Below are 16805 nucleotides of genomic sequence, written 5' to 3'. Positions count from 1 at the left end.
AAATAATGATTATAATATGATCACGATCAACCTTTCAAACACTCAGTAGAAACATGAAACAGCAACTTCTAAACTTAGGTAAGGCTTATTCAATGGGATGAGACAGAGACTGTCCACAGTAAACTGGGAAAATCTGTTGATGGATAAAACAAGTAAAGATTAGTGGGAGATGTTCAAAAACAAGTTTAAGGTCATAGAGAAACAATTTATACCCCTAAAGGGCAAGAGCTTTATTTGCCAAAAAGAGCTGTGGATGACTAAAGAGACAACATAAAACCAAAAGAAAAATACGAAAATGCAGAACTCAGCACACGTCCTGGCAAAGCGCATAGCAAGACTTAAAAAAGGGAGTATGAAAAGAAAATTTCAAGGAGTATCAAAATCAACACATTTTTACATTGTTGGTACAGACTTGATGGGCCGAAGGGCCTCTTCTGCACTGTGGTTCTGTGAATCCTTTCCGGATATGTCAATCGTTGTATTTCTGGTATCATCTTGTAAATCCCCTCTGCACCCACCCTCGTCCCTCTATATCCTTTCCCCAGCTGCAAGCTCAGAAGCGTACAAGCCACAGGGGAGCACAACCTCGATTAAACTAGACTGAAATCTGGGTCTTAGACCTCAAGCTCTCCTTCCCTCAGTGGTCCCTCCTACCATATTACAGATGGGGCTTCAGGTGGAATCACCTAGTAGCTAACCTGTCCCACTCCACTGCTGAAGTTCTTGCATCTCTGTTTCAAGAAGTACAATACTAAACAAATTTTTTAGACGATGGAACCATAATCTGTTACAATTCCCATAGAGACCAATAACAAAAAGAAATCCCAACTTCCAACGAATAGCTGAAAGGAAACCACAACCAAGATTTTGTTTTTAGGCTTCTACTGTAACAAACAAACAAACCAACACTATTTTTGTAGGCAACTTATACTTTAAACTACTTTACAGAACATTCCTTTTTTCTATTTAACACAACAAAAAATCCCACTTCATGGTTATACTTTACACTGTCGTTTAAGCAGACATTCAGTTCTCCCAGAACCAGTCCAAGGTGATTGTTAGCACCCAAGGGTTTACTTCCATTCTTCTTCTTTCTCAACCTGGCAACTTTTAACCGTAGGACTGTCTTTCACAATGAGACTTTTCCTGGAGATCCTCTTTCTCTAGCTCAAGCTAGGTGAATCTTCCAGCCTCATAATAAATCCTCATGAGTTAATCTTTCAAATCCGAACGCAAGCTCCCACCTGCATTCCTGCATGCTGAACCATAGAGACTGGCTGCCTCTACCTGCTTTCTCTATTTCTCAGATCCTGGCAGGCTGCCTCTTAGAAACCCTTCCCCTCTCAAAGCCCATGTCTTTGGCAACATGAAACACATGGACCTTGTATTCAGAAAAGCTGATTAGCTATTCTTTTGAATCCAATCTATTCTACTTGGAACCAAATAACTAAGTTAAAGTCTAACTGTTAACAACCCAACATTCCTAAAACCTCCCTGATACTTGGAGAACAGCAGTCTATCCACTGTCAGCACAGATGCTTCTGCCATTGTTCAGAAGCATGAACAACTTGCACCTCCTTCCCAGTGAAGTCATCTGGGCCCCTTGCAAAAAAGTTCAGGTTTAATTATTATTTGCAATCAGTTTGTAGTTTAATTATGTGCTTATAATCAAGTAATAAAGTATATTACTCAAGCAAATATTATATTCAGCTAAATTGTAATCAATATAAGACACTCATACACATGTGACTTTTTGTTTGGACAGTTGAGAAACACCATATGGCCCCAAGCCAGGTAAAGCTATACTTTTATGATTTAATTACAGAGCAAATGCCACAAGACTGTCAAGGTTGACCAGTCTTGAGCCTGGGAGCATAGGGAGGGAGGGATGGACTTGCCTCATGTGCTGCCTCATGCCCTAGGCTGAACTGGGTAGCAAGAACTGCACTGAGCCAGTAAAATCGCTGCCTAGCTTGATGGCTATTACTTTTGTTGCTTAATAAACTTTTCCTGAGTCATATCACTAAATTATTTCCTATTGCCTGAATGGTTGACGTCTCAAAAGAACAAATTAATATTGAGTGAGTGCAGACTCTCAGATTTGGAGTTTAAACACCCTCACAAAAAAAGCACCCTTTTAAATCTTTAACAATCAAACTACCCAGTCTTACTGTCAACAGAGCTAATTTAAAAACAGTCCAAAAACATAACCATCTCATAAACCTCATTTTTGTGCCAAATTTAAGAGCCACAGGGCCTTAATCATGATAAATCTTTAAACAGATCATAACTTATGTCCATCTGAAACACTTGTATTGAGGACTAACAGGTTACATGAAGGCTTGTTGGATATATTTAACTAAAACGTAAGTGGACAAAACGGCTTGGGTACCCCTGACAAGGACGACGACTAATGGGGCTCCTGTGGCTCTTCGATTTGGCACAAAAATGAGGTTTATGAGATGGTTATATTTTTGGACTATTTGAGATGGTTATGTTTTTGGACTATTCTGCTGATAGTAAGACTGGGTAGTTTGATTGTTAAAGATTTAAAAGGGTGCTTTTTTTTTTGAGGGTGTTTAAACTCCAAATCTGAGAGTCTGCGCTCACTCAATGTTAATTTGTTCTTTTAAGATTTCAACCATTCAGGCAATAGGAGATAATCTAGTTTGCAGTTTAATTATGTGCTATAACCAAGTAATAAAGTATATTAATCAACCAAATGTTATATTTGGTTAAATTGTAATCAATATAAGGCTGGAGGGCCAAGGTGGGAGCTGCTGATTCACGACGGAGTGAGACAGGGCACCTTAACTTTGAGGCTTGCTCTGAAGAAGTAGTCATATTTTTAAAACCAAAAATAGCCACAGCTGCATGGTCATGATTATGAAAAGACAACTCCTCCACAGGTGGCTAGTGCTCGCAACTATGGGCAGAATTTTCCACACCCGCCCACTGCCAGATTCTTCCAGTCCCGCTGCAAGTCAATGGACTTCTGGCTGGGGCACCACCTTGCCCGTGGCGGGTCCCACCCACAACGGGGCCGGAAAACCCCGGCCTATGGCCCTGTGGCTATGATGGGTACGGGAAGGGGAGGGTCTCTCCGGGATTAATCATCCACGGGCGGGATGAGGTTTCCGATGTTAATTAAAATTAAAATGTTTTAATCTAATTTTAAACATGTCCCCGCTTGTGTGACAGACACATGAGGGGACATGTTTACCTTAATTTTAAAATCTTTATTCAGGGAGCTTTCACTGCTTGCTCCCCTGCGCCTGCGCTGACTTCCACGCTTGCCCTCCACCACCCCCCCCCCAACCTCCACCGCCCAAGCAAGTCTCTTCTCATGCTCTCTCTTTACTTTTCTTATTGCTTTTGCAATTACCCTCTGAACCTTCTTTATTCCACCTGGTTCTCATTTGTACGATCCACCTGACATTTGTCAAAAGCATTTTTCTGTTTCATCTTAATCTCTGCCTCTCTCTGCCATCATCCAGGGAACTCTATTTGTTTCTCTACCTTTCCCTTCATGGGGATGTACCTTGAGTGTATTTGAACTCTCTCTTCTTTAAAGACAGCTCATTGTTCAGTTATCGTTTTGCTCCCTAATTTTTGATTCCAATTTATCTGGGCTGGACCCATTTTTACCCACTGAAGTTGGCTTTCCCCTAGTTAAATTATACTTACCCTGCATTGCTCCCTGTCCTTTTCTATAGCCAGTCTAAACCTCATGACACAATGATCACGGTCCCTAACATTCCCCTACTGACACTTGATCCACTTGGCCCATCTCATTCCCAATAATCAGATTCAGAGATGCCTCCTTTCTTATTGGACTGAAAACATGCTGTAGAAAATTCTCCTCTCACAATCTAGAAACTTTTGCTCTTTTTGCCCTTCACATTACTATTCCAGTCTTATTTTCATTTGTTGAATGTTCTTGAATTATTTTCTAATAAATTCCAGTGTTTTCCCTACTAATATTACAGATGGAAAAGGTTAATTTCTCTGATCATTGCACTCTTACTCAATGTCATAAAATGCGATTACAAAAGAACATCCGGGAGCAGAATTCTATTTGACGGTCCAGAATCAACAAAGCTCAATTTGATACATACTTTGTTTAGAACAATCTCATTTCAATCACTTTATATTGTACATCTGCGAGGACAAATTACCTATGGGGAACAATTCAAAAGCTCAGAATTCAGCTTCTGTCGCACATTATGGGATCAGAATACGAGAAGACAATCAGGCCAGGGCCAAGATTTTCCGGCCCTGTTGTGGTGGGACCCACCATGGCAGACCTGATGGCCCACCCTAACGTCCACTGACTTTCAGTGGGCCTGGACAATCCAGGCGGCAGGCAAGGCCAGAGAATCCTGCCCTAGATGTTTGTTCTTGGCTGTCGCAGACAATGAAACAGAAGCTGAGAGTAATTTGCTGTAGGCAATTACCCAAATATTTGAACAGCTGCCATGCTCTCATCATGTGTAGATATGCATCAACTTACCTTATGCGAAGATCGTCGTCCTCCCCACCCCAACCCCAATAGTTATTCGAAAATCCATTGACTCTGGTGAACTGCTCCTTGGTCATTGCTGTTGCTCCACCAAAGTACCCTTTGTAGCGCAACCTTGAATTTGGGGGGAAAAAGATATGCATTTGTAAGCATTATTTTGTGCATTTTTTTTTCTGCAAAGAGATAATTCAGTTAGACTGCATATTAGAAATCTGTAGGCTTGAGCATTGAAATGGCAATTGGCTATAAAGTGAGCACTATTTCCCCAGTTGCCAACCCCAACTATCAGCTGAATGTTGAGAGCTATGGCCCGATGATCTGCTTGCCCTTAATTTACATATAAGTACAACAAAGGAATATTGAAAATTAATTACAATCCCCAAAACAATTTTTAAACCTTTCATCCTAAAATGTAGGGCAAATCTGGAGCACAGTTAACAATTTGGACAAATCATGACGTGTTCAGCACGCTGAAAGCAAACACTGCAACTATATGCTTTCAGTCAATGTGCAGAGGTGTAACAATTGTTTGAAGCCAACAATACATTTTTTCATTTAGTTCCAATTTCAAGCTTTGTAAGACACAAAGCTGCACAAGTTATTCGAGCAACGTCCTTTCTCCTTAGAGATCTTTAATAACAGAATATGAGCACTTCTTTTGAGACCAGAAGGCCCTTAAATAAATTAGAGCATTTTCAAGACAATTACCAGGGAACCATGAGCCAGGACAAAAAAAAACGGTTACCAATTTTGTCATTAATTTAACCATTTAAAGATAAAAAAATGAGAAAGGGAAATATCACCTTTATCATAAGCAAGTGCATGGAGAAAGACCAAATTACATTCACCACAGCGATGTAACATGCTTACATGACAATTCGATACTTATCATTCGCAGAGTGTGCATCACTTCAGCCAAGTGAAAAATTGTTGGCATCATAATATCACTTGCCCTAAAGAAATTATGCTATTTATTATTAACTAAATTAGTTACCTAGTTTCTGGAGGTCAGTCATAGCAATTGTTTGTCACCCAAAGTGAGCTGGAAATGAAGTTTATGACCCCTAATTAAACAAACAGCAATAGTGACAGCAGTACTGATTGAGAAAGTGGCATTCCTGGCCAAGCTGGTGTGCAAGTCATATTTACACAGAACAATTATATACATCACTGTGAGAAATCAAACTGACAATGTTTAGAAGAATAGGACAAAATAAATTGTTCTTTTACTTATTTCTTCCAAATCCAATGGCAGATCTTACAGTACCCAACTTCCAACACACCTTTGATATCCCTTCTACTGTGGGATCAGTTGGTAAAAATGTGCTGCTGAACTCTGCTGTTTCTCAATGTGAACACTACTTAATGATTACCCTTTAGATAGGAAGATTTATTTATAGGAACATAGGACTTAGGAGCAGGAATAGGCCATTCAGCCCTTCGAGCTTGCTCTGCCATTTAATAATATCACGGCTGATTGGGCTGGGGTCCCAGTTCCACTTTCCTGTCTGGCCCCCATAACACTCAACTACCTTGTCTATCAAAAATCTAACTCAGCCTTGAGTAAATGTAATGATCCAGCCCCCACTGCTTTCTGTGGAAGAGAATTCCACAGGCCAGAAAAAAAACTCTCCTCATCACCATCTTCAAAGGGTGACCTCTTATTCTTAAACTGTGACCCCTAGCTCTAGCCTCCCCAACAAGAGGAAACCATCCTCCTGGTATCCTGTCAAGTCCTCTCAGGATCTTATATGTTTCAATAAGATCACCTCCCATTCTTCTAAACTCCGATGGGTATAGGCCCAACCTGTCCAACCTTCCTTCATAAAATAAGCTCTTCATCCTGGAAATGGGTCATGTGAAATCTCTGTGAACTGCCTCTGATGCAATTATTTAAATGAAACATCCTCATATTTATTTTACCTACACCCTAGTATAAGTAAACCTAGTTACTGAGCTAGGTTCATTGTGAAATTAGTAAGGCTGCACCCAATTTATCATTGAATTGAGAACAATATGAATTGCTGTTAGCTTGAATATGATAACAAAAGGAAACTTGGCATAATCCCAAGGAACACACAACTAACGTAACAATTCTCGTTCTCACATTGTCAATTGTATTTTACAATGCTAATTTTCTCTTTAAACCTGGATTTTAACAGAGCTCACCCTGCATAAACAGAGCAGCTGGCAGTCACGGAATTTTCACTATGTTCCTAATACAAATCTCACTGCCAAAGTGACAATGGGTGTAAGTAAAAGGCTACAGCCCCAGGCAAGTAGGGGCATAATTTAATTGTGAACGTTGCTGCTCAATAAACAAGTCTGTTGCAATGCCATTATTATTTTAAAAAGGTGAAGCCCCACGTGGTAGTGAACGCTACACATAAAACTTGGTGGGATTGGAGTCTGAGAGGGCACTGAAGTTGAAAGTAAATCATAGAATTGAGGGGTAGTGAGCTCACTGCCTCTTTGTATTTTTGTGTTGCGCTTTGCTAGGAGAATTTCTAGGCTGCAGGTCACTTATTTTACCTCCAGAAACATCGTTTGGTTATTTGGCTATTATTGATACTTTCTTCTGCTTAGAGGAAGAGGAACAGCAGCAGCCCCAGCAATCAGCATCTCAGAAGATACCAGACAAGGGCAATTGCTCATCGGAGGTTATACCAACCACACAAGGCGTAGATCCAAGACAAAAACAAAAATACCTGGAAAATCTCAGCAGGTCTGACAGCATCTGCAGAGAGGATCACAGTTAACATTTTGAGTCCGTAGATCCAAGGGTCTGCTGCTTGGCCTGTATCTGAAGTGCAGTGCTGCTGGAAGTTGCAATTCTCCACATTAGCCAACAGAGACCTCTGCAGCCTTCTGGCTGCCTGCAGGACCAAGGGTCAATGCTTGCCAGTGGTTCTCAAAGTTACCACAATCTTTATCATTGTCTCCTTCCAACCTGCTGTAAGGGACATCACCCGCACCTCCAGTAATCAGTACACAGTTATATTGAACGGATCACCAAAACCTTGATCGCCAGGGGATCAGCAGTGCACCACCTTTCTCAATGAGCTCAGTCAACAGGAGAAAGTGTGGGAATTTACACCAGTGGCTTCTGTCACATCCAGGATGTGATGGACTGCACTCACACTGCCATCAGTACACCACCAGGGTTCTCCAGTTCCACTCTTCCCCATTGAAAATGTTGTCAAATAAAATGGTGCGTGATTTTTTTTTTCATTTTTACACGACCAGACGTTATCTGAAGAAAACTGCAGGAACATTTTGAATTGTCACCTCTGGAAGCATTGACCAAGGTACATAAGCAATAAAGGTGAAGTGCCATGAATTAATTTCTCATAAGTGCTCAATCTACAGTGCAATTTTTTTTCGAAAAATAAAAGTTTCCTAAAGCTACTACTCCCACGAGGTGCACCCCTGGTGGACTGAACAATGCGAGTGGAAATCTGTTGCTTACATCTGGGCCCCTCAGACGCTCATGGCCGTGAATTCTGGGTTCTCGAGCCTGAAGGTCTGGCTGCACACTACTGCACCATGGCTACTGTCAGGACAGTGTGGTCCAGCTGACGTGCTGCTACCAGCACAGATATTGGTTCAGGGATTGCTGAAAGATGAGACATCACGAGAACTTAACACTGGCACAGCTGGGAAACTGGAGTTCGTCACTGCCACTCATCTGTGGCAGAGCAAGCTGCAGATGATGAGTGGCTAGATTGCTGGGTCAAAAGATATGAACATGTGCCTGCCCAAGATGAAGCCCAGAGCTTAGGTAGTAGCACTGGGAGCTTCCACCAGAGCCGAAAAGCATGCAAACATAGACCTCCTGATGCCCCAATTACATTGTGTTCTGCCGCTTTGAGCTGAACACACTCTCAATGGTGGGCTTATGCCAACCAATTTGACACTACACAGACTGAAGGGTCTCCTCCACACTCCCAGCTATGCTGCTGAAACTTCTTGGCAGGCATTGTCTAAATCAAAGGGGAGAATTTTCGGCTCAGTGAGCAGGGACGGGGCCCGCTCGCCGAGGAGTAAAATGACAGGGGGTAATGTCGGGCGTAAGTCCCGACGTCACCAGGTGTCATACAGATTTTCAGGTCAGCGGGCACGCAGCCCACTGAACTGTCAAAGGCCTGTTACAGCCGTTAATTAACGAATTAAACCTATTGAGAAAGCTGCCTGTCCAACCTTAAGGTTGGCGGGCAGGCGAAGAGCCCAGGCGGCCTTCGCATTTTTCATGGAACCTCATCCACAGGTGGGATGAGGTTTCATGAAGGGTTTATAAATTAAATAAAGTTTTTCATTAAAGTTCATTGACGTCCCAGCTCATGTGACACTGTCACATGAGGGGACAGGTCTTAAAATTTTTTTTTTCTTTATTAAAATTTTTCAAACTTAAAACTCATCTCCCTGAGGCACCTCTGTGCACTCCCAACTCAGGGAACACCCCCCCCAACCCCCGCACTCCCCAGCCTGTACAGGGAGCGCACAGCATGCTTGGCAGGCCTCAACTGGCCCACCCAGTAAAATGGCAGTGCAAACCCAATCAGGGATGCCAATTGGGTCTGCACCTCACCCCCCCACAACCCCACCGATGGGGGGAGAATTCTCCTCTAAGTTATGCCAGCACTTTACTTTGCATGCACCACATTACTACCCTCCTCTTCAATGCTGGGTGACTTCTCCGCACAACTGTTGCTCCCACCAGCATGTGTTGCTGGATCTCTCTGTTCAGCAAAATGTTCCTACTTAGGGTTTATTTTGGGGAGGAGGAGGAGCAACTTGCTGACATGAAGTGCATGGAGGAAAGAAAGAAAAAAGGACGCTAGGATGACGGATGGAGATTGGGCATGAGTAGGTGACAGGCCTGTGAATACCACCTGAAGTGGTGAAGCCTGAGCTTTGCTGAGGTGAATGAAACAATACAAAGTGCTCTGGTCGACTGCCAGCCTTCCTTTCCTCAATGGTCATGGCTCTGCTAAGGCCACTAAACTCCAGAGTGTTATTACACAGCAGTTTTTTGAAAGGCCGAGTTATTTAAAATCCGAGAGGGAAACTTTAAACAATTGTCATAAACTATATTTTCAATTGGTATGTTTTGAGTTGCAGCTCTAAATTCAGGAATAAAACCACCGGTTCTCGAGAGGCTTTTATATCAAACTAAATGAGGCCTTTATTAATTTACAACAAATTAAGCATATACACATGGTTACAAATTACTACTATCACAACAACTTTTAACAAAGTCTCAAATTAATCTCCACTAAGGCAACAATAACCAAGAGACTTAACCAGACACCAGGCAAAGCGTTTTTCACCTTATGAATTCAGAATGAGGTTCCTTTCAATTTGGTTCCTTTGCAGACAATTGTAGGCTTACAGCTGCTTTGACGTTATATGCCTCCGCTTTGCACACACAAAATTCCCTTCTGTTATATGCAGCGCTCCCCTTTGAAGGTAAATTCTCATTGTATTATCAGGCCCTTTGAACTCCGCCTCTTCTAACAATAAAACCCCTTTCAGCGTACCAATTTTATTAGCAATATAAACATTGCTTGGTTTCTGCTAGCTAGATTAAAGATTTCACTCCCATCTTTCAATGCTCTATTCAACAAAATGTAAATGCACTTCTACTTCTCTGTTTACATCTCAAAACTAGTGTACATCAAAGCATCCAGACTAGTTGGCTTTAATCCAATTAAGACACACACAGGCACACCCACAGACTAAACCTCTATTTAAAAAAATAATAATTTCCAATAACCTTATGTACATTAATAGCTTCATGACAAGAGCATGTTGTTCTGGAGTGCAATGATGCCTGGAGCCCTCCGCTTGCTCATCTCCTGCAATAATCATGGGAGATTTAAATCTTCAATAGATTGGAAGAATCAAATTGGCAAAGGCAGCATGAAGGGCAAGTTCATTGAGTGCATTCAGGTCAGTTTCTTAAAACAATACTGTAAGATTATTAGGTTACTAACAGCAAAAAATCTAACTTTATTATTATAAACTAACATCTAACTTTTATAGGAGCTGGTCTTGCTAGTAACCCGGGAAGACAGAAGTAGGGCAGAATATAGAAAAGGTGCTGAGGTAGAAGAATTCTGGGAGTTTGTCAAGTTTTGCTGCCTATTGTGGCAAAATGCTGAAACCTTGAAAGCTTTGGGAAACTGCTTCTGTATGAATAGAATGCAGATGCCTCTCTCTCTTAACCCCTGAGATAAGAAATCACATGATATAAAAGCCTCACAGGTATAGTGATTAACACAATGGGCATTACATAAATATGTATGGTGAGCTACAGCCACATAAACTATTCCTGTTTGGTCAAGAAAAGCATAATCACCCCAAGGGGCCAAAGATGATTGGGAAGAGGAAGCCATTAATTGGGTAAGATCCAAGATAAAAAAGAGGGCCTCCCAATCAGATTCTCGTGTGAAGAAATCTAGAGGGAAATAAGTCAAGAACAAACAAGACAAGAGACAAGAGAGAGGGAGAGTGAAACAGAGAAGAGGAGCCCAAAGGCTATTTTAGACCTGGTAACGAGACTGGATTAATTAATGATCTCACAGTAAAAGGATCCTCTAGGTAAGAATGATCACAACATGATGAATTTCACATTCAGTTTAAGGGCAAGGAATGAGAGCCTGAAATTGGTGTTAGACTTAAATAAAAGGCAATTATAAGAGTACAAAGACCATGTTGGCTCAAGTGTAATGGGAAAATAGGTTAAAAGTTGATGCAGTAGAGAAGCAGTAACCAAAGCTTAAAGATATTTCATAACTTTCAAAGATATCCCATTAAGAAAGAAGGGCTCTACGAGAAGGAGGAACCATCCATGACTAAATAAGGGTGGTATCAAATTGAAAGAAAAAATGTACAATGCTGCAAAAATTAGTGGCAGCCCAAAAGATTGTTGGTTTCTAAAATTTTCCCAGTGGATGACAAAAAAGGGACAAATTGAGGTGTGACAGAAAACTAGCAAGAAATATAAAAAAAGACAGTAAAAACTTTTACAAGTACATAAAAAGGAAAAGAGTAGCTAGCGTGAACAGTGGTCACTCGGTGGGGGGGGGGGGCGGGGAAGAGACTGGAAAATTAATAATGGGAAACAAGGAGTAGCAAAGACTTTGAACAAATATTTTCATGTCTTCACAGTAGAAGACACAAAAACAACCCAAGAATAGTAGAAAATCAAGAGGCAAAAGGGCGGAAGTTAGAACAATCATGATCACTAGAGAAAAAGAACTGGGTAAGTTAATGAGACTAAAGGCTGACTAGTCCCCTGTACCTGATGGCCTGCATCCTCGGGTCTTAAAAAAAAAAGCAGCTACAAAGATAGTGGATTCATTGCTTGCAATCTTCCAAAGTTCCCTAGATTCTGGAAAGGTCCAAGGGGAGTTTGAATACCACAAGTGTAACAAGAAATGAAGGAGGCCAAAAGCAGAGAACTAAAGGCCAGTTAGATTAACATCGGTCATTGGAAAAATGCTAGAATCCATTATTAATGAGGTTATTAGCAGGACATTTAGAAAATCATCATACAGTCAGGCAGAATCAACACGATTCTGCAAAAGGGAAATAGTGTTGGACAAATTTATTAGTGTTTTTGAGGGTGTGACAAGTGGTACCAGTAGATGTAGCGTATTTGAATTTACAAAGGGCATTTGATAAAATCTTACCACACAAGATAAGAGCTCATGGGGCAGAATTTTCTGGCTATCGGGCGGGTGGGCCCATCCCAATCTCCGGTGGGCGGGGAGCCAATCCCCGCCGGAGAAGCAGGCCCCACTGCCATTTTGCGTGGGCGGGCCAATTAAGGCCTGCCCAGCGTGACGTCCGGTGGGAAGCACTTCGTGCTCCCTGTGCGGGCAGGTATTCCCTGAAATCGAGAGTGCGCTCTTGCGCGCATGCACACGGAAGAGCGCGCATCTTCCTGAGGCTAAGTGCAGCCTCAGGGAGATCGTCTGGACATTGAAAAAATATTAAACGCAGAAAATGTCACATGAATTGGGACATGTTCATAATTTACAGAATAACTTTATTACAATTTTTAAAACCCTGTATGAAACCTCATTCTGCCACTGGACGAGGTTTCATGTTTTTACTATGGGGCTCCTGGCAGACCCGCTAACCTTAAGGTTGGATGGACAGGTCCTTTAATTGGTTAAATGATCCTGTCAATGGCCTCAATTGGCCATTGACAGGTCGGTCGGCCTGCAGCTGATTTTGCTGCATCCCCGCCTTCCTGAAAATTTAAATGGGGCAGGGTGACATTGGGGGTTCTGCCTGACGTCATCCCGCATCTTTTTATGCGTCAACAAGTGGGCCTAACCCCCTGCTCGCTGACAACAAAATTCTGCCCATGGTCTTAGGAGGGTGATATATTAGTATGAAGAGGGGGCTGGCTAACTAACAGCAAACAGAGTCAGGATAAATGGATCCTTTAAGTTGTCAAACTTTAATGAGTAAGGTGCCACAGGGATAAATGCTCGGGACTCAGCTTATGATCTATGTTAATGACATGGATGAAGGGACTAACTACATTGTAGTCAAATTTGCTGACAAAACAAAGATAAGACCATAAGACCATAAGACATAGGAGCAGAAATTAGGACAATTGGCCCATCAAGTCTGCTCCGCCATTCAATCATGGCTGATAAGCTTCTCAACCCCATTCTCCCGCCTTCTCCCCGTAACCTTTGATCCCCTTACCAATCAAGAACCTATCTATCTCGGTCTTAAAAACACTCAATGACCTGGCCTCCACAGCCTTCTGTGGCAATGAATTCCATAGATTCACCACTCTGGCTAAAGGAGTTTCTCCTCATCTCTGTTCTGGGAAAGCAAGTTGTGAGGAAGATACATAAGGGAGAATTTTCGGCTCAGTGAGCGGGGACGGGGCCCGCTCGCCAAGGCATAAAATGACGCGGTGTGACATCAAGTGTGTTTCCCGACATCACCACATGTCAATTAGATTTTCAGTTCGGCAAGCAGTCAGTCAACTCGGCTGAGCGCCCGCCTGTCAAAGGCCTGTTAAGGCCATTAATTAACTAATTAAACCTATTGAGAAAGCTGCCCGTCCAACCTTAAGGTTGGTGGGCAGGTGAAGAGCCCAGGCAGCCTTCACATTTTTCATGGAACCTTATCCATGGGATGAGGGTTCATGAAGGGCTTTTCATTAAAGTTCATTGACATGTCCCAGCTCATGTGACACTGTCACGAAGGGACATGTCTTAAATATTTTTTCTTTATTAAAATTTTTCAAACATAAAACTCAGCACGCTCAACTCAGGGAACAACCCCCCTCCCCAAACCCCCCCACACAGGGAGCGCATGGCGCTTTCAGGTGCGCATCACACTGGGCGGGCCTTAATTGGCCCACCCACATAAAATGGCGATGCCAATCGGGTCCATGCCCACCTTTGCCCATCCCTGCACAACACTCCTGAAGGGGAAAAATTCTCCCCAAAGAGTCTGCAAAGGAATATAGAAAGGTTAAGTGAGTGGGCAGAAATTTTGCAGATGGAGTATTAAGTGGAAAAATGTAAGTTTGTCCACTTTGATAGGGATAAAGAAAAAGCAGAATATTAAAATGCTGAGAGAATGCTGCAGTAGAGGGATCTGGGTGTCCTTGTACAAGAATCACAAAAATTTAGCATGCAGGTATGACAAGTAATTAGGAAGGCAAATGGACTGTTGGCCTTAATTGCAAGAGTTATGGAGCATAAAATTTAGGAAATTAAGGAACTAGGGGATTGTGAACAGTTTGGTCTCCTTATTTAAGGGGGGACAAACTTGCATTGGAAGCAGTTGAGAGAATTTTCAATAGGCTAATTTCTGGGATGAAGAGATTGTCTTAAGAGGAGAGATTGAACCTATATCCATTGGAATTTAGAAGGAGAAGTGATCTTATTGAAACATAGGCCCAAATCCTCTGGAGTCCGGATTGTCAGAGACTGGAGGTCCTGAGGCTTGATAGGGCAAATACTGAGGATGTGGGAAATCATTGGGAAACCTGGCGCTAGGGGGCACAGTTTGAAAATAAGGAGTTTCCCATTTAAGACCGAGATGAGGAGGAATTTATTCTCTCAGAGGATGATTGGTGTTTGGAATTCTCTTCCACAGAGGGCATTAGAGGCTGAGTCATTGAATATATTCAAGGCTGAGTTAGGGTTATGGGAGGGGCAGACAGGAAGGTGAAGTTAAGGCTACAATCAGATTAGTCATGATCTTATTGAATAGGCAGGCTCAATTGGTCTATACCTGCTCCTTTTTTTTTAATGATCTTTGCACCATGGACTGTGGAGAGAGAGAGAGAGTGTGTGTGTGAGTTAGTTGAAGATTGTGATGGAAGTGAGAGAATTGTTAGGTGGTGAGGCAGCTGTGAAAGGAGTGTTGCTGAGATGAAGAGGCATACTCACCATTTCTGCTAGAAGTCACTGAACTACATCTAGTGGCACTAACTGCTTCCAGATTTGAGCCTTTGTTACCCTGGGGATGCTCTTGATTGGGGAGGTCAGGGGTGAGGGTGGGGTTTAGATGGCATCAGGGAAACAGGACCTCCCTCAATGCCCTGAACGAAGGCAAGGCACTGAAGAAGCAGGGAACAGCTAATCTGCTCATCTCTCCCAGGTACCAAGAACACATAATGAGCTGAAGAGACTGCAAGTGAAAACAGGGCTACGAGTTCACTTTAGGTGATTGAGCTCTGCTTGACATGCTCTGTAAGTACTGAGGTCAGCAGTGAGAGTTTGACATGCCATCTAATTTGTGCCTGTATTGAAAGCACCTACTAATTTAGTCAAACGATGCCACAGAGTTAAAATGGTCATGGTCTCATGCCTAGAAGCCCATAAGGGAATTCTTTCTACCCAAAATGCTTAGCATTAAAATCAGAGCTTTAGGCAGTCATTTAATCTTCCTCCCGCTCTTATTCCAGGACCGTTGAATAGTCTGGTTTGGGTCCAAGTATACTACTGTCATAGCCGCGCCTGGTTGATCCACTCCCGATTGTTTCTCTCTTTCCTCCAGTACACACTGTTTATCTTGGCTAGGTCATCAAATCTACCAATTTGTTATTTGAACACGGAAAATTAATGACCTAGGATATCTGATGGAGCTGTTCCCAATCTGCTGGCATGACCTGAAGTGCAGTGAAATACTGTTTATGCAAGTAAACTGTAAATCTGATGAAGTTAGTGAGGGGGGTGCCAGCAGCCACAGGAAATGCCAGATCAAAGTTTCTGAAAGCATCCTTTCACTGGTTTATTTGTGCATGTCATCACACTTTACCTTCTCCAACAGCAAACAACATTTCCACAGTCAGTTAGTTTTCAGTCATCTGACCGTTTATAATTTCATTACCTTAATTGATAAATTATATTCTTAATATCAGTGCTGTCCTGCAAAAAAAAAATGACCCTCAGCTTTTTTTACCTAGGTTTCTCCAAATCAGCACATTGGCCAGTTGGGATTATTATACAGCCCACAATGATTTGCCATTTAGTCTCCCCATTGACCTCCACAGTGTGTCAAAATCAGATTCAACCATGTCACCTACCTGTATCCAGTAGCATTTCGGCCTACAACAAGGTGTTTTGGTTCATGATCACAGAGGTACAGATTGAAATCATTCTCTGGTACAAGATCAACATCGTGGAAAATGAAACAGTCCCACTGGTGTTCCTTCAGTGCTTCCAGGAAGCCCACGTTCAACAGTTTGGCTCGATTAAACACGCCTTTACCAGCCTGATGGAATACATGACTTCTGTCAGTAGGGTTACTTCAGGAAAAGTTAAAACTATAAAAGCTTCCTATTTTCCCCACAGAGTAATCAGAATGCTTCTCACCTTCTTTCAATATTCTTAAATTGGTGTCAAACTGCCCAAACACTACCCATTGAGATTTATCGGGCTTATCAAAAAGGTGACTTTGAGCACTAAGAAACTGCAGCTCAGAACACTGTGTGCACTTTACTTCTAAAATGGTTAGATTTAAACATCACCTTCAACACTGAATCCTCTTCATTATAAAACTAGCAAAATTCTCATGAAAAACTTGCTGATTAAACTTCCATTGTGACCAACAAAGTTCTAAGTTGGAACTTTGGAAGACAATTAGAATAGGAGGCAGCTGCCTCTGGAGATTGGCAGCTTGGTATGCCAAGATCCATAGATATGCTATCAGTGGATCTTCCTGAATGCGAGGGGAGAGGTTTGCAAGAGCGAGCATGAGAAAGACAGCAATGACAATGATGGGAGATCTT

At 42.2% G+C, this 16805-nt stretch overlaps 1 protein-coding gene across 1 annotated transcript in view; it reads right to left on the bottom strand.

Annotated features, from left to right (window-relative positions):
- b4galt4 (UDP-Gal:betaGlcNAc beta 1,4- galactosyltransferase, polypeptide 4) overlaps positions 1-16805 on the bottom strand; it is a 63675-nt gene that overhangs the window by 15713 nt on the left and 31157 nt on the right. The window contains exons 4-5 of the mRNA XM_041211304.1: positions 16101-16288; positions 4514-4636 (exon numbers count right to left, since the gene is read on the bottom strand). Coding sequence (XP_041067238.1) covers positions 4514-4636; positions 16101-16288 — 311 coding nt within the window. The remainder of the gene's footprint in view (positions 1-4513; positions 4637-16100; positions 16289-16805) is intronic.

The sequence above is a fragment of the Carcharodon carcharias genome, chromosome 18, assembly GCF_017639515.1.
Source record: "Carcharodon carcharias isolate sCarCar2 chromosome 18, sCarCar2.pri, whole genome shotgun sequence".
Lineage (NCBI taxonomy): Eukaryota > Metazoa > Chordata > Chondrichthyes > Lamniformes > Lamnidae > Carcharodon > Carcharodon carcharias.
The sequence above is the reverse complement of the archived record's forward strand: the minus strand, read 5'-3'. Positions and strand labels throughout refer to the sequence as shown.